At 58.4% G+C, this 16,566-nt stretch overlaps 1 protein-coding gene across 4 annotated transcripts in view; it reads left to right on the plus strand.

Moving 5' to 3' along the window:
• Smoc2 (SPARC related modular calcium binding 2) overlaps window positions 1-15,143 on the plus strand; it is a 112,259-nt gene extending 97,116 nt beyond the window's left edge. For 2 of the 4 annotated variants that reach the window (XM_042672394.1, XM_042672395.1), the window contains exons 10-13: window positions 5,696-5,798; window positions 7,930-8,204; window positions 12,812-12,849; window positions 13,890-15,143. In XM_042672394.1, coding sequence (XP_042528328.1) covers window positions 5,696-5,798; window positions 7,930-8,204; window positions 12,812-12,849; window positions 13,890-13,907 — 434 coding nt within the window. In that variant the 3' untranslated portion in view covers window positions 13,908-15,143. Of the gene's footprint in view, window positions 1-5,695; window positions 5,799-7,924; window positions 8,205-12,811; window positions 12,850-13,889 lie in introns of all 4 variants that reach the window. The other 2 variants (XM_042672391.1, XM_042672393.1) reach the window with 2 other exon arrangements.
• Window positions 15,144-16,566: the final 1,423 nt, after the last annotated feature.

The following is a 16,566-nucleotide window of genomic DNA, read 5'->3' on the forward strand; positions in this document are numbered from 1 at the left end:
GAGCACCTCCACTAACGGGGGGAGCACCTCCACTAACAGAGGGGAGCACCCCCACTAACGGGGGGAGCACCTCCACTAACGGGGGGAGCACCTCCACTAACGGGGGGAGCACCTCCACTAACAGAGGGGAGCACCTCCACTAATGGGGGAAGCACCTCCACTAACAGAGGGGAGCACCTCCACTAACACAGGGGAGCACCTCACAGAGTGCACAGGGGAGAGTCCTGGACACCCAGAGCACAAAACGTCACATGGTGGGAGGAAGTTCAGACTCAAGGAAACTGAAATGCCAGGTTTTCTCTTCTATTTTGCTTTTTTTCATCCTGCATCTTTGCCAGTGCTTTTGGAAAGATGAGTCTTCATGGCCTGCAGAGCTAAGTGAGGCAGTGTGAGGTAGAGGGTGTGAGGTGCATAGCGAAAGGTAGATGGTGTGAGGTGGGTGGTGTGAGATGGTATGAGGTGCATGGTGTGAGGTGGATGGTGTGAATTGGATGGTGTGAGTTCCATGAGGTGAGGTGGATGGTGTGAGCTAGATGGTGTGAGGTGGATGGTGTGAGGTGGATGGTGTGAGGTGGATGGTGTGTGGTGGGTAGTGTGAGGTGGATGAGGTGAGGTGGGTGGTGTGAGGTGGGTGGTGTGAGGTAGATGGTGTGAGGTGGGTGGTGTGTGGTGGATAGTGTGAGGTGGATGGTGTGTGGTGGATGGTGTGTGGTGGATGGTGTGAGGTGGATGAAGTGAGATGGATGGTGTGAAGTAGATGGTGTAAGGTAGATAAGGTTAGGTGGATGAGTTCAGGTGGATGGTGTGAGGTGGATGAGGTGAGGTGAATAAAGTGAGGGGAAGAGGTGAGGTGGGTGGTGTGAGGTGGATACATGAGATGGATGGTGTGAGGTGGGTGGTGTGAAGTGGGTGGTGTGAGGTGGATGGTGTGAGGTGGGTGGTGTGAGTTGTATGAGGTGAGGTGGATGAGAGTTGGATGGTATGTGGTGGATGAGGGGAAGTCGATGGTGTGAGGTGGATGAAGTGAGGTGGGTGGTGTGAGGTGGATAAGTTGAGGTGGGTGGTGTGAGGTGGATGAAGTGAGGTGGATGAGGTAAGGTGGATAAGTTGAGGTGGATGGTGTGAGGTGGATGAGTTGAGGTGGATGGTGTGAGGTGGGTGATGTGAAGTGGATGGTGTGAGGTGGGTGGTGTGAAGTGGATGGTGTGAGGTGGATGGTGTGAGTTGGATGAGCGAGATGGATGGTGTGAGGTGGATGGTGTGAGGTGGATGCATGAGGTGGATGGTGTGAGGTGGATGGTGTGAGGTGGATGGTGTGAGGTGGATGAGGTAACATGGATGAGATGAGGAGGATGGTGTGAGGCATCTGTTGTGAGATGGATGGTGTAAGGTGGATGAAGTGAGGTTTATGAGGTGATGTGGATGAGTTGAAGTAGATGGTGTGAGTTGGATGGTGTGAGCTGGATGAGGTGAGGTGGATGGTGTGAGCTGGATGAGGTGAGGTGGGTGGTTTGAGGTGGATGAGGTGAGGTGGATGATGTGAAGTGGATGAGGTGAGTAGTTGTATGGTGTGATGTGGATGAGTTGAGATGAATGGTGTAATGTGGATGAGGTGAGTTGAATGGAGTGAGGTGGAAGGTGTGAGGTGGTTGAGGTGAGATGAATGGTGTGAGGTGGATGGTGTGAGGTGGATGATGTGAGGTGCATGGTGTGAGGTGGGTGGTGTGATGTATGTAGTGTGAGGTTGATGGTGTGAGGTGGATGAGGTGAGGTGGGTGGTGTGAGCTGCATGGTGTGAGGTGGGTGGTGTGAGGTGGGTGGTGTGAGCTGCATGGTGTGAAGTGGGTGGTGTGAGCTGCGTGGTGTGAGGTGGGTGGTGTGAGCTGCATGGTGTGAGGTGGGTGGTGTGAGGTGGGTGGTGTGACCTGCATGGTGTGAGGTGGGTGGTGTGAGCTGCGTGGTGTATGGTGGCTGGTGTGAGGTGGGTGGTGTGAGCTGCATGGTGTGAGGTGGGTGGTGTGAGGTGGGTGGTGTGAGCTGCGTGGTGTGAGGTGGGTGGTGTGAGGTGGGTGGTGTGAGGTGGGTGGTGTGAGGTGGGCGGTGTGAGCTGCGTGGTGTGAGGTGGGTGGTGTGAGCTGCGTGGTGTGAGGTGGGTGGTGTGAGCTGCATGGTGTGAGGTGGGTGGTGTGAGGTGGGTGGTGTGAGCTGCATGGTGTGAGGTGGGTGGTGTGAGGAGGGTGGTGTGAGGTGGGTGGTGTGAGGTGGGTGGTGTGAGCTGCATGGTGTGAGGTGGGTGGTGTGAGGTGGGTGGTGTGAGCTGCGTGGTGTGAGGTGGGTGGTGTGAGGTGGGTGGTGTGAGGTGGGTGGTGTGAGGTGGGTGGTGTGAGCTGCATGGTGTGAGGTGGGTGGTGTGAGGAGGGTGGTGTGAGCTGCATGGTGTGAGGTGGGTATTGTGAGGTGGGTGGTGTGAGCTGCATGGTGTGAGGTGGGTGGTGTGAGGTGGGTGGTGTGAGGTGCGTGGTGTGAGGTGGGTGGTGTGAGCTGCGTGGTGTGAGGTGGGTGGTGTGAGCTGTGGTGTGAGGTGGGTGGTGTGAGGTGGGTGGTGTGAGGTGGGTGGTGTGAGCTGCATGGTGTGAGGTGGGTAGTGTGAGCTGCGTGGTGTGAGGTGGGTGGTGTGAGGTGGGTGGTGTGAGCTGCATGGTGTGAGGTGGGTGGTGTGAGGTAGGTGGTGTGAGGTGGGTGGTGTGAGCTGCGTGGTGTGAGGTGGGTGGTGTGAGGTGGGTGGTGTGAGCTGCATGGTGTGAGGTGGGTGGTGTGAGGTGGGTGGTGTGAGGTGGGTGGTGTGAGCTGCATGGTGTGAAGTGGGTGGTGTGAGGTGGGTGGTGTGAGGTGGGTGGTGTGAGCTGCATGGTGTGAGGTGGGTGGTGTGAGGTGGGTGGTGTGAGGTGGGTGGTGTGAGGTGCGTGGCATGAGGTGGGTGGTGTGAGCTGCATGGTGTGAGCTGCATGGTGTGAGGTGGGTGGTGTGAGGTGGGTGGTGTGAGGTGGGTGGTGTGAGGTGGGTGGTGTGAGCTGCGTGGTGTGAGGTGGGTGGTGTGAGCTGCGTGGTGTGAGGTGGGTGGTGTGAGCTGCATGGTGTGAGGTGGGTGGTGTGAGCTGCGTGGTGTGAGGTGCGTGGTGTGATGTGCGTGGTATGAGGTGCGTGGTATGTGGTGTGAGGGTGGAGACTTCCTGTGTGGCCTTTGCTCCTTTCTAAGCCACTGCTCAGGTACTCACACCCACACAGCTCCCGTTGTTTTGTGGTTGGGTCACAGCTGCTCTGTGCTCTGTGTGGCCCATTACGGAGGTACAGGGTGGGTCAGACAGTGTGATTCCACCCTCCCCTCCCTGGGGTCTGTGGCGTGGATGTGTAATATGGCACAGTGTAACTTCCCATCTTAGTCTGGATGTGACTAAGGAGATGGCCGGGCGGCTCGTGGCCCGTGGGCTGAGCTGGTAGTCACTGCCGGTGGAGCCCAGCAGGGCCCCACGTCCCCTCATGCCCGGGCACGTCCTGCGCTACAGGATGTTCACGTGCGTTTGGCCATGCATGCAAGGGGCCGGCTCTCCAGCAGACCCTGTCCCTGGCACCACCCGCGTTTCTGTCCTTGACAGTATTTTGTGAGACAGTTATTTTTACCAAACCAGTTATGAAAATCATCCCTGTTGCTCGTGAAGGAAACGCTTTTGCTCAAGATAGAAGATCAGGTTGTCTGGGCTTCCGTGTTCTACTGAGTAGTTTACAGTCAGTGGGGAGCGTGTCAGACTTCTGCCACGCCAGACAGGACGTTAGCTCCACGCCATTCCGTGCTGGTGGTGCTGGCTCATTGTGGTATCGCTTTAATGGAGATTTTGTAAGAAGTCAGCAATGGGAGCTGTGTCACGTGACCCCCCTCTCTGTGCTCCTCATCTCTGGTTCTGATTGGACATGCAGATGCTGTGGCCGGCATCCCAGTGAAGGTTTTGTTTTCCATAAAGAAGTGTCAGCATAGATTTTATGTCTGTCCCCACGGCAGCTCACGTGAGCCTTCCCCAGAAGCTCAGACGCAAGCCCAAGGAGAACGTGGCTCACTGCAAGAGAGGGTCCGGGTGAGGCCTGGGGCCGGGGCGTCTGACGGGGATTCCCAGGTGACCCCGGAAGATCCCTCGGTGCCCAGCCACGCCTCCGGCACCACCCCCGGTCCTCCTCTCCTTCCTCTGAGTGTGGGGATGGGAAGGCAGACCCTCGTGTTTCTCTGGGGGAATATGCAGAGTCAACAGCGGGCCTCTGCTCCGTGCTGCCGGGCTAGCTGCTGGAAGAGCCCCGTGGGAAAGCGCGCTGTATCCAGAGGTGCCGATCATCACCCGTGGAGTTTGTTGATGAGGAAGCCTTCAGAAACTATCACACGAGCTCCTGCCCCGTCTCTTAATCTTAGGGGTCAGATCCCCACAGCTGGGGAGACAGGAGGCCTAGGGGCCAGGGCTGCAGCCGCAGGATGAAATCAGGCAAGCGAGTCTTGCATGCCACTTCCAGCGCCCATCTGCTCGGCGATGCGGGCTGGGGAGCCCACGAGGCACCCCAGGGCCTGCACACACAGCTCACATTCATGCGTGGAGAGCAGGGACAAGACGCCCCAAGCAAAGACTGCGGAAGCTACCAGAATGCAGGGCCCCTGGAGGAGGGAGGGAGGTCGGGGCTCAAGGCTTGGTGCAATGGCTCCTGGCTGTGGGGGAGGTGTGCGCGTGCAGTTTTGCCGCCGGTTTGCAGTGCATTAGGGATTTGTCAGTTAATGCTCTGGACCCCATCCGAGCCTCTGTGTCCTCACTGGAGAGAGAGCAGCAGCCTTGGGCTGTGGTAGGGGCGGCTAAGACGGTGTCCGTGGAGGTGCTGCTCAGCGCATGGGCACACGGCCCTGCACGTGACTCGGGGTCTCGGTGAAGCAGGCGCCAGGCTGATTTCACGGGGTGGCCTCCCCTGATCTGTCAGCCTCGGAACCACCGCTTCCCACCAAGCCCAGCCGCGGGCACAGCTCAGGGCCCAGCACTGCATCCCACCAAGCCCGGCCGCAGGCACAGCTCAGGGCCAGCACCGCATCCCACCAAGCCCGGCCACGGGCACAGCTCAGGGCCAGCACCGCTTCCCACCAAGCCCGGCCACGGGCACAGCTCAGCCCAGCACCACTTCCCACCAAGCCCGGCCACGGGCCCAGCTCAGGGCCCAGCACTGCATCCCACCAAGCCCGGCCGCGGGCACAGCTCAGGGCCAGCACCGCTTCCCACCAAGCCCAGCCGCAGGCACAGCTCAGGGCCAGCACCGCATCCCACCAAGCCCAGCCACGGGCACAGCTCAGGGCCAGCACCGCTTCCCACCAAGCCCGGCTGTGGGCACAGCTCAGGGCCAGCTCTCACTGGGACACTCACTTGGCAACATGGTTCTAGAGCAGTCCTTCTCTAGAGTCTTCTCTGCCACTTCCGCGGAGTGCACGTGTCTGAGCGTCCTAGGCGGCACTGCTGGAGTGGGCTGCACAGCCCTGTGGGCGGACGGCCTGGGGAAGGGCTCCCAGTGTGCCAGCGTCCACACACCAGCGCCCTCCTCCCATTCCGGGGGGAGTCTGTCCCCGCTCCTCGGTGTCCCTTGTGAATCTGTGAATAACAGGAAAACATGCACATTTTTTCAGGCTGTCCTGGTGCCAAAAAGCACGAGTTTCTGACGAGCATCCTGGATGCGCTGTCCACAGACATGGTCCACGCGGTCTCGGACCCATCCACCTCCTCCAGCCGGTAAGCCGACGCGTGCCGCGGAGCCGTGAGCGGCGGGGAGCCCGGCAGCCGCAGGCACTGGAAAGCTGGGAGGCCGTGGGCTGTGCGAGGCAGGCGGCATGTGCGGTGCGGGGTGCAGGAGGGACTGAGGAAAGGCGCGGGCCCCAGCCGGAGCCGCCTTGCTCCATGTGCCCTGAGAGGGAACCGAGGGACGGAGCCTGAGGACCACGGGAAGATCGAGTGGAAGTGTTCAGGCCAAAATTCTCAGGAGGCTTCTATTCATCGAAGTGCACGGCCTGGCCTGTCTTCAGGCACGGGGGTCAGAGGCATTCGTGACAATAACATTGCTTTCCATGTGAGCGTGGCTTTCCTGCCTGCACAGGAGATGGAGCCCAGGTGTCCTGTGGGTTTGGCACCCAGTGGGCACTCACAGTCCTCTGTCTCCAGCAGAACCAGGAAATGGGGCTTCCCACAAGACACCAGGGGACGGGGCTCCCCCGGGACACCAGGGGACGGGGCTCCCCCAGGACACCAGGGGATGGGGTTCCCCGAGACGCCAGGGGACGGGGCTCCCCGGGACACCAGGGGACGGGGCTCCCCGGGACACCAGGGGACGGGGCTCCCCCAGGACACCAGGGGACGGGGCTCCCCGGGACACCAGGGAACGGGGCTCCCCGGGACACCAGGGGACGGGGCTCCCCGGGACACCAGGGGACGGGGCTCCCCGGGACACCAGGGGACGGGGCTTCCCACAGGACACCAGGGGACGGGGCTCCCCGGGACACCAGGGGACGGGGCTCCCCCAGGACACCAAGGAACGGGGCTCCCCAGGACACCAGGGGACGGGGCTCCCAGGGACACCAGGGGACGGGGCTCCCCGGGACGCCAGGGGACGGGGCTCCCCGGGACGCCAGGGGACGGGGCTCCCCGGGACGCCAGGGGACGGGGCTCCCCGGGACGCCAGGGGACGGGGCTCCCCCAGGACGCCAGGGGACGGGGCTCCCCCAGGATGCCAGGGGACGGGGCTCCCCAGGACACCAGGGGACGGGGCTCCCCCAGGACACCAGGGGACGGGGCTCCCCCAGGATGCCAGGGGACGGGGCTCCCCAAGGGACCAGGGGATGGGGCTCCCCGGGGACACCAGGGGACGGGGCTCCCCGAGACACCAGGGGACGGGGCTCCCCAGGACACCAGGGGACGGGGCTCTCTGGGGACACCAGGGGACTGGGCTCCCTGGGGACACCAGGGGACGGGGTTCTCTGGGGAAACAGCAGTGGCACCTCAGCCATCAGGGTTCCCCGGAGACAATTACTGTTCAGTCATTGGTCTGAACACTCTAAAGAATTTTCCGTGTGCAGAGTTCAGAGTTGCTGCACTCCACACTGGTCTCAGTCCTGTCCCCAAGCGCTTGCTTGTCCACTGGTCTAAAGACTAAAGCCTTGCACGAAACCTCCTCTCCTCGGATCTTTGCTAAAAGACGACGTGGGGTCAAATGAGGTGATGCTAATGGGAAACAGGACAATTGGGTACTAAGTTAATTTTTTTTAATGACCCGAATGTTAATTTACATATCATGTTCTGGGAAGCACAGTTCTCCTCTGAAAGCAATAAATGTGTTCCTGTGTAGAAACTCCGCACGCGGGGAGCTCAGTCAGTGGTGGCGGCCGGTGGCCGAGCCCGCTGCTGGCTGTGTGGGGTCTGGGATGCAGGACTGGTCCTCAAGGCCTCCATCCTGACCCTCACTACTCCAAACCCACTTGAAACGCCGCTGCTAAAAAGCCTTTCCTCAGTGAGCCTGAAAAGCAGATCTCCAGCAGATGCAGACGGTGGAGAGGCGGCAGGCAGGGCCCCGGGCGCGGGTGCTGGGCCTCCCCAGCGTGGAGAGGCGGCAGGCAGGGCCCCGGGCGCCGGCGTGGGCCTCCCCAGCGTGGAGAGGCGGCAGGCAGGGCCCCGGGCGCCGGCGTGGGCCTCCCCAGCGTGGAGAGGCGGCAGGCAGGGCCCTGGGCGCCGGTGTGGGCCTCCCCAGCGTGGAGAGGCGGCAGGCAGGGCCCCGGGCGCGGGTGCTGGGCCTCCCCAGCGTGGAGAGGCGGCAGGCAGGGCCCTGGGCGCCGGCGTGGGCCTCCCCATCCTGATTCAGGTGTGTTCCTTCCAGGCTCTCGGAACCAGACCCCAGCCACACCCTGGAAGAGCGCGTGGTGCACTGGTACTTCAAGCTACTCGATAAAAACTCCAGCGGAGACATCGGGAAGAAAGAAATCAAGCCTTTCAAGAGATTCCTTCGGAAGAAATCCAAGCCCAAGAAATGTGTGAAGAAGTTTGTTGAGTATTGCGATGTGAACAACGACAAGGCCATCTCTGTGCACGAGCTCATGGGCTGCCTGGGCGCCTCCAAGGAGGAAGGTAAGGCAGGCACCAGGAAGCGCCACAGTAAGAGCCGCCCTCCCCCACGCCACTGCCCGGCGCTGCCTGTGTGCCGACGGGGTCTGTGTGCCCACGGGGTCTGTGTGCCCACGGGGTCTGTGTGCCCACGGGGTCTGTGTGCCCACGGGGTCTGTGTGCCCACGGGGTCTGTGTGCTGACTGTGTCGGGTCTGTGTGCTGACGGGGTCTGTGTGCCCACGGGGTCTGTGTGCCCACGGGGTCTGTGTGCCCACGGGGTCTGTGTGCCCACGGGGTCTGTGTGCTGACTGTGTCGGGTCTGTGTGCTGACGGGGTCTGTGTGCCCACGGGGTCTGTGTGCCCACGGGGTCTGTGTGCTGGCGGGGTCTGTTTGCCCACGGGGTCTGTGTGCCCACGGGGTCTGTGTGCTGACTGTCAGGTCTGTGTGCTGACTGTCAGGTCTGTGTGCCGACGGGGTCTGTGTGCCCACGGGGTCTGTGTGCTGACTGTCAGGTCTGTGTGCCCACGGGGTCTGTGTGCTGACTGTCAGGTCTGTGTGCTGACGGGGTCTGTGTGCTGGCGGGGTCTGTGTGCTGACTGTCAGGTCTGTGTGCTGACTGTCAGGTCTGTGTGCTGACGGGGTCTGTGTGCTGAGGGGGTCTGTGTGCTGACTGTCAGGTCTGTGTGCTGACGGGGTCTGTGTGCTGAGGGGGTCTGTGTGCTGACTGTCAGGTCTGTGTGCTGAGGGGGTCTGTATGCTGACTTCATAGGCTGCTCTGTCTGTGTATTGATCATGTCTGTGTGTTGTCTTCCATAGGCTGTTGTGTCTGTGTATTGACTCTGTCTGTGTGTTGACTCTGTCAGTTGACTCTGTGTGCTGACTTCATAGGCTGCTCTGTCTGTGTATTGATCATGTCTGTGTGTTGTCTTCCACAGGTGGTTGTGTCGGTGTGCTGACTGTGTCTGTGTGTTGACTTTGTAGGCTGCTGTGTCTGAACAGTCACTGTGGGGTTCTAGGCTGTGCATGTTGCTGCAGGACATTTCTGCATGCAGAAGTGACCATGCGCCGTGTCGCGACCTTGCCTCCAGGCTCCCAGGTTGCGAGGGCACAGCCGGGTGCCGCTCTTAGGCTGCTCCAGTCTGTGAGATTGGCTCTTGTTTTTGCCTGGCCTGGCTAGACCATGCTTCTGCCACTTACACCTCCTGCCATAGCTGAAATGATAGGCAAATGGCACAGGGCCCGGCTCTTGGCTGAGATTGGCTCTTGGAAACCCTTTTCTCCCAATGGCCACAGCCTGACACCCCCAAGCTCCTCCTCCCAAGTAGGGAACACTGCAGGCCCGATCCTCACTCCCTGCCCTGGCTCTGCTGAGCCTTTTTTTAGGCAAAGCCTGGCTGCAGTGTTTGAAGCAGCTGCATGTCCACATGCCCTCTCCCACAAGGCAGCACTAAAGCTCAGGACAGAGGAATAGGCTTTGTGCCCTGGCCTGGGCCCCGGAAGCCTCCGGCATAGGAGGTCCAAGCACAAACTCACCAGGGAGATCCACCAGAGCCCAAGTCACCTACTCCGAGCAGCCGCGCAGGCCCAGCGGCCCAGCTGTCACAGGCACGCCTCTGCTCAGCCTCACCCCCGGGAGCACCGAGGACGGGAAAGCCCGGCCAGGGCGGCCTTCGTGGAGGTCTGGCAGGGTGAGGACAGGCTGCTTGCACGGGCTCTGCCCGGTCAGATGCAGGGGCCAGCGGCGCGCTGTATCCCCAGCAAGGTGACGGCGTCTTTCCAAGACCGCGCCGGCCAAGCCGAACGGGACACGCTGAGAAGAAGCAGACGCCCCCGGGGGAAATAGCCGTGGGGAAGCGGCACGGACGCCACGCAAGCTGCTCGCCTTTGGAGGCCCCGGGCAGGCAGGATCCGCGCCCACGCACGGCACGGGCCGCAGGAATAGGGTGTCCGGACCCCGCACCCCACGGAGGTCCTCAGACAAGGAGGACAAGGAACCCCTCAGCCACGCACAGGCAGCGGCCAGTCAGGCAGCGCAGGCACTGGACCGGGGGCGGCTGCCGGCCCCCAAGGGTTGGTGTCCGTCCCGTGTGGGAATGCTTCCATTGTGGAGGACGCAGTTATCTTCTGCAGGTCCTTTGACAAATGGATGCGCCGAGGTTCACTGTCTCCTCAGACAGCCCGGATCCACACCAGCCCCTCTCACTCACCAGCCAACACGAGCAATGCTCTGGAAACAGGAGAACCGCGCTCAGAAATGAGCCTGGGATCTGCCTTCCTGTATCATTCTTAGTTGACCACATAACCTTTTCATTTTCCCATAAAGGTTTTGACGTTTTCCCTCGCATTTCCCCCACAAGTCTATTAAGACTTATTTCTCCTACCCAGTCCGTTTGAAAGACTGAGAAGTCAGAACTCCCGCCTCCCTCCAGCGTCCATCCGCTTGCACACTTCAGGGACTCAGAATGTCACTAGATTTTTGTTTCCTGGTTTTTGGGGTTTTTTTTTTTTTGTTTCTGCCGCTTTTGTTGTTTTTTCTAACGGTTCAAGGTGCATTTATAGTCTGACAGATATAGGAAATGAGTAAGAGCATAGAAAATGCCTTCATTCTCAGTTTCAAGAAGTATTCTAATGCATATGTCTGTACATACAGACAGCATTTCCTATATGGAGTGGAATCATGGTATAGATGCCTTCCAACTTAGTCACACTGATTTTAAGCAATTACAACAGATTTCATCTTCAAGCTATTGCAGTTGAGACATGTTGGAAAGCACCATCTAAATGATCACTCTCATAAAATATAAAAAAAGATGATTATCTGAAAGCAATCAAGAAGTTATAAAGACAAGAAAGCATGTGTTTATAAAGACCTGGGGGAATAAAGGTTCAGAAAAGATTACGTGATTTCATAATTATCCAAAAGAGCGCACTGCGAGGAACCGCGGCAATTATGCAGAACTGAACCTCAGAAATACCGATTTCTGATCAAATTATCTTTTCAACCCAACAGCCATGCTAGCTGCAATCTCACAGGTGAATCGCCTCCAGCCGGGTTTGTGTAGTGGGCAGCTGGGAGTAATTACGTCTCCATCGCGACGTTGAACCTGCCTACCCCAACTGCTGGGCAGGCGGCCGGGCAGTCTGCCAGGCCTCCCTGCCCTTGGTGTCTCTGTAAAACACTCCTCCTCGAGAGGCAGCGCTGAGCCTTGTTTTGAGATGACTGACCTATGATGTTTGCCAGCCCTTCATGCATTTCCATATCATTTCCCCCCACTGATTCTCAGATGGATATAGCAAGTTGTTCTTCTTGCACTTAAGAATATCAATTCTGGGCTGGGAAGGTGGCTCAGTGGTAGAGCACTTGCCTTGCATGCCTGAGGCCCTGGGTTCAATTCCTTAGCACCACATAAGCAAAAAGAAAAAAGCCGGAAGTGGCACTGTGGCTCAAGTGGTAGAGTGCTAGCCTTGAGCTGAAGAGCTGAGGGTCAGTGCCCAGGCCCAGAGTTCAGGCCCCACGACTGGACCCAAAAAAAAAAAATCAATTCTTTTCTTACTGTGAAATATCTGTAATTTGCAGCCACATTTTAAGAGATTGGCGTTAGCCATAAAACAAAGTGACACAAGCTGCCCATGGTCAAATAGCCATCGGCTTAGAGCAGGTGGAGGTGGCATCCGAGGATCCTTGGAGAATGTTGGCATTTTCTCAGCACACAGAGGAGATGGAGGTGGACAATAGGAGCCCTGCTACTCCGTATACTTGTAGTAAGTAGATAGACATCAGCCACGGATGGACCAGGGCTGACCAGTGCGGTCCCCATTGGCACTGAAACCTGGACATCCCAATGGACTGGGGTTGGAACCACAGAACCGACAGCACATCTTCCAGCTCCAGTTCCCTTCTGCTAACAGAGTTTCATGGGGTAATATAAACCTGAAAGATTTCAAGAACTGTGTGCCAATGTGTGGCTCAAGCTTCCACCCTAGAATCCACTCTCCTTGGAGAAGGTGCAGGAAAGTTCTAGAAGGAAGGTCATCATCTGGTGAGTGGGCAGAATTCTTCTCAGGATTTGAGGAATGGAGAAGCATTCTTCTAACAGTGGACAAGGGAGCACAATGGAAGATGTGGCTCTGATGAAGATGTCCGCACTCATCAATTGATGGGCTATATTGAAAACAAAATGCTTTAAAAGTAAAGTTAAGAGGCCAGATGCCAATGGCTCATGCCTGTCATCCCAGCTACTCAGAAAGCTGAGATCTGAGGATCATGGTTTGAAGCCAGCCCAGGCAGGAAAGTCTTGGAGACGCTTTATTTCCAATTAACCACCCCAAAAAAGCCAGAGGTGGGGCTGCGGCTCAAGTGGTAGAGCACTAACCTTGAGCAAAAAAGCTCAGGGACAGGGTCCGGGCCCTGAATTCCAGTCCCAGAAAATTAATTAATTGATTAATTTAAGGCAAAACAAGGACTAGAAAACTTGAATTGCTAGAGAATGTTTATGATGACTTAGAACCCACTGCTCCCGATGTGTGCTCATGTATAATGTATAGCGTCTACAACTATGTATTACTTCATGTGATTAACACCACCAGTTGATGTCTGTCTGAAATTATATATCAAGTGAAGAGTATTTAATTTTTAATCATTTCTTTCCTGCTAGCCCCCAGAGCCAACGCCGACAGTGCTTCCAATAGACAGGTGAGTGTGTCTATAGTTCAGGCTTACCTTTCCATTTCTGCGGCAGGTAGGCCGCAGAAATGCAGGCTGCTGCAGACCCTGTGGGTGTGGCTGGGAGGGGCGTGGCCAGGGAGGGAGGGGAGAGGCGTGGTCTGGGGGGCGAGGCCCGGGGAGGGGCCAGCGAGGGGCGTGGCCAGGGGGCGTGGCCGGCCTCCAATTCCACCTGGAATCACAAACTTGATTTTTCAGATCTTTAAAGTTCTGCCCAGGTTTTCAATCGCCTGAAATGTCCGGTACCGCTGCATTTTAAGGAGTACTCCTGAGTGCTGAATTTGGGGACATATAGTGTCCTGGGTTTTTGTACCTTATCTCCTGGATTTTGAGGAGAGAGCAGATCAAGCCCGGGCCCTGGGTTTCCGTGTGTGTGTGTGTGTGTGTGTGTGTGTGTGTGTGCGCGCGTGTGTGTGTTTGCTCTTGTGAATCCACACCCGGCCTGCGCGACCAGGCGGCCAGGTGCGAGCTGCTCCCTGGAAGACCACCGGAGCGGGCTGTTTACACTCCCCGCACCTGTGTGACCTGGGCTGGCTCCCCGGCCGGCCTCTTCACGGGCTGTGGCTTTTAAGTGGGGACCTCCAGCACACACCTTGCTTGTAATTTAAAACCGCTTCGTTAGCAAAGACGTGTGATTCATTTTCCTTTGTGTAGCAAATGTTTATGGTTTTAGCTTTTCAAATCCACCACAAATCACTTGTACTTGAAACTAGGGCCGGTCTGAAAGCAATTACCCAACCACACTCCGAAGACCAGATGATGGCGATTACTGTGGATGTGTGCCCCACTCGATCTTAAACTCCAAACAGTCTCACTGGTGTTTTTCCCAGCAACTGCAGCTTGCCTGTCTCCGCAGTGTTTTCTGTGGCTCCTGAGTGTGGACCGCCCCCAGCCCTTCCCAGGAGGGCTGTGGCTATGCGGGGCCTGGGCCGGGGCACTGGGGCCAGGCATGCTCTCCAGGTAGGTGAAGAACGCAGCCTTCTTCATATGTCTGTCTCTTTTTTTTCCAGCCCCGGAAGCAAGGGTGAATGGCGTGCCTACCCCTGGCAGTTTCTAGACATGTGAGACTCTCCCTCACCAAAGCGCAATTAAAGATAAGAACCAAAACACATAGTATTTGCACTTTGTACTTTACATGTAAATTCACCCTGTAGAAAGGAGATATTTAAACGGACCGTTTTAATCTGTGACGCGGAGGCTGGCGTTGGCAACGCCGTGGCGTGCAGCGTCGTGTCTGTTCTCGGCTGTGGACGTGGACGGGCCGCCGGGCGCGGAGCGTCTGTGCCTCGGTTCTTGGTCTGCGCAGAGGGTGCGGAAGGCGCCGGCGGCACTCGGGCCACCCCTGCCTCTCTGCAGCCCTCCGGTGCCCAGCACTGTTGGCCCACGTGCGGGGTTGCTGTCTCCGAGGCGTCGGTGCCGGCCCTGGATACACGCCGCAGCCTGTCCCTGGGGTCTTGTGTTGCCTGGTCGGGTTTCAGAATCTGGCTCACGCCCCCAGTCACGTGTGGCAAAGTTTGCCGTCACGGCCTGTGCTGTCAGAAGCTTGCAGCCCACAGAGCCCCGCTCCAAAGCACAGGCCTGGTTCCAGCCACCAGCCCTGCCCACCAGCTCAGCTCCGTGTCGGCCTGCTCCTCTCTTCCACATGGCTGACCCAGGCTCCTGTGGCCCCGCGCCAGGCCCCGTGGAAGGGAAGACCACCCCACACAGACCACAAACAGGCTCCGGCTGAAGGCACAGCAGGCTATGTGGAGGGGGCGGACCGGCTGCAGGCGTGAACACCCACCGCCCATGGTTGCGGCTCCCCTCTTTCCTAACGCCTCAGGGGAGAGGAGGCATGCTGAGGGTGTCCTGATGGTCCAGCGAGAGGGGACCGGGAGCTGGATGCCCACCCTGGGGGCAGTGGGCAGTCCTTCACGTGTGGCCAGAGCTGCCTCCAGACCTGAGCAGTGGTCAGTCCTGGCCTGCTGGCCCCGAGGGCCTGTGTGGAGCATGGGCGGGAGCTGGAGCAGCCCGTGAAGCCTCAGCTCAGACTCTGGCAGACCGTCCTTCCTGGCCTGCGTCTCCCGCCAGTTATGAACGCTGGTGTCTAGTTGTGTGTGCAGATAGTTCATGAGCCTTTTGCTTGTTTAAGCTACGCAACGGTTAAACACATGCCAGCATTGTCTAGGTAACTCTTACCATCCTAAATGTTTTGGATAATCTTTTATATTTTTGAACTTCAAATTTAATCGTTTTTCTTAGATTAAAATATGCTATCAAAAGTGTATTTAGTCCTTTCTTTCCAGACTTTTTGAAACGTGTGTGTGTGTGTGTGTGTGTGTGTGTGTGTGTGTGTTCCAGTACTGGGACTTGAACTCAGGTCCCGGGCACTGTACCTGCGTTTTTTTGCGCAAGGCTAGCAGGCTTCGCTCTGGACCTTGTGCTGGTGTTTTGGAGACTGAGTCTTGCAGAGGTTCCTACCCGGCCTCTCGGGACACGCGTAGACCTTCTCCTTCAGGCCTTTTGGACAGATGCAGCATGACCTCCATCAGCGATTGTCTGTGCGTTGAGGGGTATCGCCTTGCTCACAGGACTTTCACGGTGCTACGTGAGGCAGCCCTCTGCTCTCAGCCCGAGGGCTGAGATTTCCGGTGTGCACCGCCACCGGCATCATCCTCTCCAGCACTGCCGTTATCATTGCTAGGAAAATGCTGCCATTGTTCTTTCCTTGGCCTGCCTTGGTCTTGGCAGGTATAACGGACCGGATCAAACCCTCGTATCGATCATGCTACGTTCTGGGGCCTGGGCCCAGCGTGGTGGCCCAGACACACAGCATGGCAGCAAGCGGGGCCAGGTCTGGCTTCCTTTCGGGAACCTCGGCCTCTGACCCCATCTGACCTCAGTACTCCCACGGGTGTTATTTCCAAACACCAACCCCGGGGGTCGTCTTCCACCTACATGTTTGGGGACACAATTTGGTCTCCAGCAGGTTCTCTATTTAGACCATAAAGTTCATTCAAAAGCAAGAGATGATAGAGTCAACTTAGAGATGAGTCCCTGGAGCAAGTAATGCAGAAGGAGAGGGCACAGGCACACAGTGTGACAATGGCCACCGCAGCAGGTGGACACGCTGGACATGGGGTGAGGACATGGGCAGCAGGTGGACACGCTGGACATGGGCAGCAGGTGGACACGCTGGGCGTGGGGTGAGGACGTGGGCAGCAGGTGGACACGCTGGGCGTGGGGTGAGGACGTGGGCAGCAGGTGGACACGCTGGGCGTGGGGTGGGGACGTGGGCAGCAGGTGGACACGCTGGGCGTGGGGTGGGGACGTGGGCAGCAGGTGGACATGCTGGGCGTGGGGTGGGGACGTGGGCAGCAGGTGGACACGCTGGGCGTGGGGTGGGGACGTGGGCAGCAGGTGGACACGCTGGATGTGGGGTGGGGACGTTGGCAGCAGGTGGACACGCTGGATGTGGGGTGGGGACGTGGGCAGCAGGTGGACACGCTGGGCGTGGGGTGGGGACGTGGGCAGCAGGTGGACACGCTGGGCGTGGGGTGGGGACGTGGCAGCAGGTGGACACGCTGGATGTGGGGTGAGGACGTGGCAGCAGGTGGACACGGTGGACGTGGGGTGAGGACGTGGGCAGCAGGTGGACACACTGGACGTGGGGTGGGGACGTGGCAGCAGGTGGACACGCTGGGCGTG

This window comes from Dipodomys spectabilis, unplaced genomic scaffold (genome assembly GCF_019054845.1).
Source record: "Dipodomys spectabilis isolate Male_0828 unplaced genomic scaffold, ASM1905484v1 ptg000702l, whole genome shotgun sequence".
Classification (NCBI taxonomy): domain Eukaryota; kingdom Metazoa; phylum Chordata; class Mammalia; order Rodentia; family Heteromyidae; genus Dipodomys; species Dipodomys spectabilis.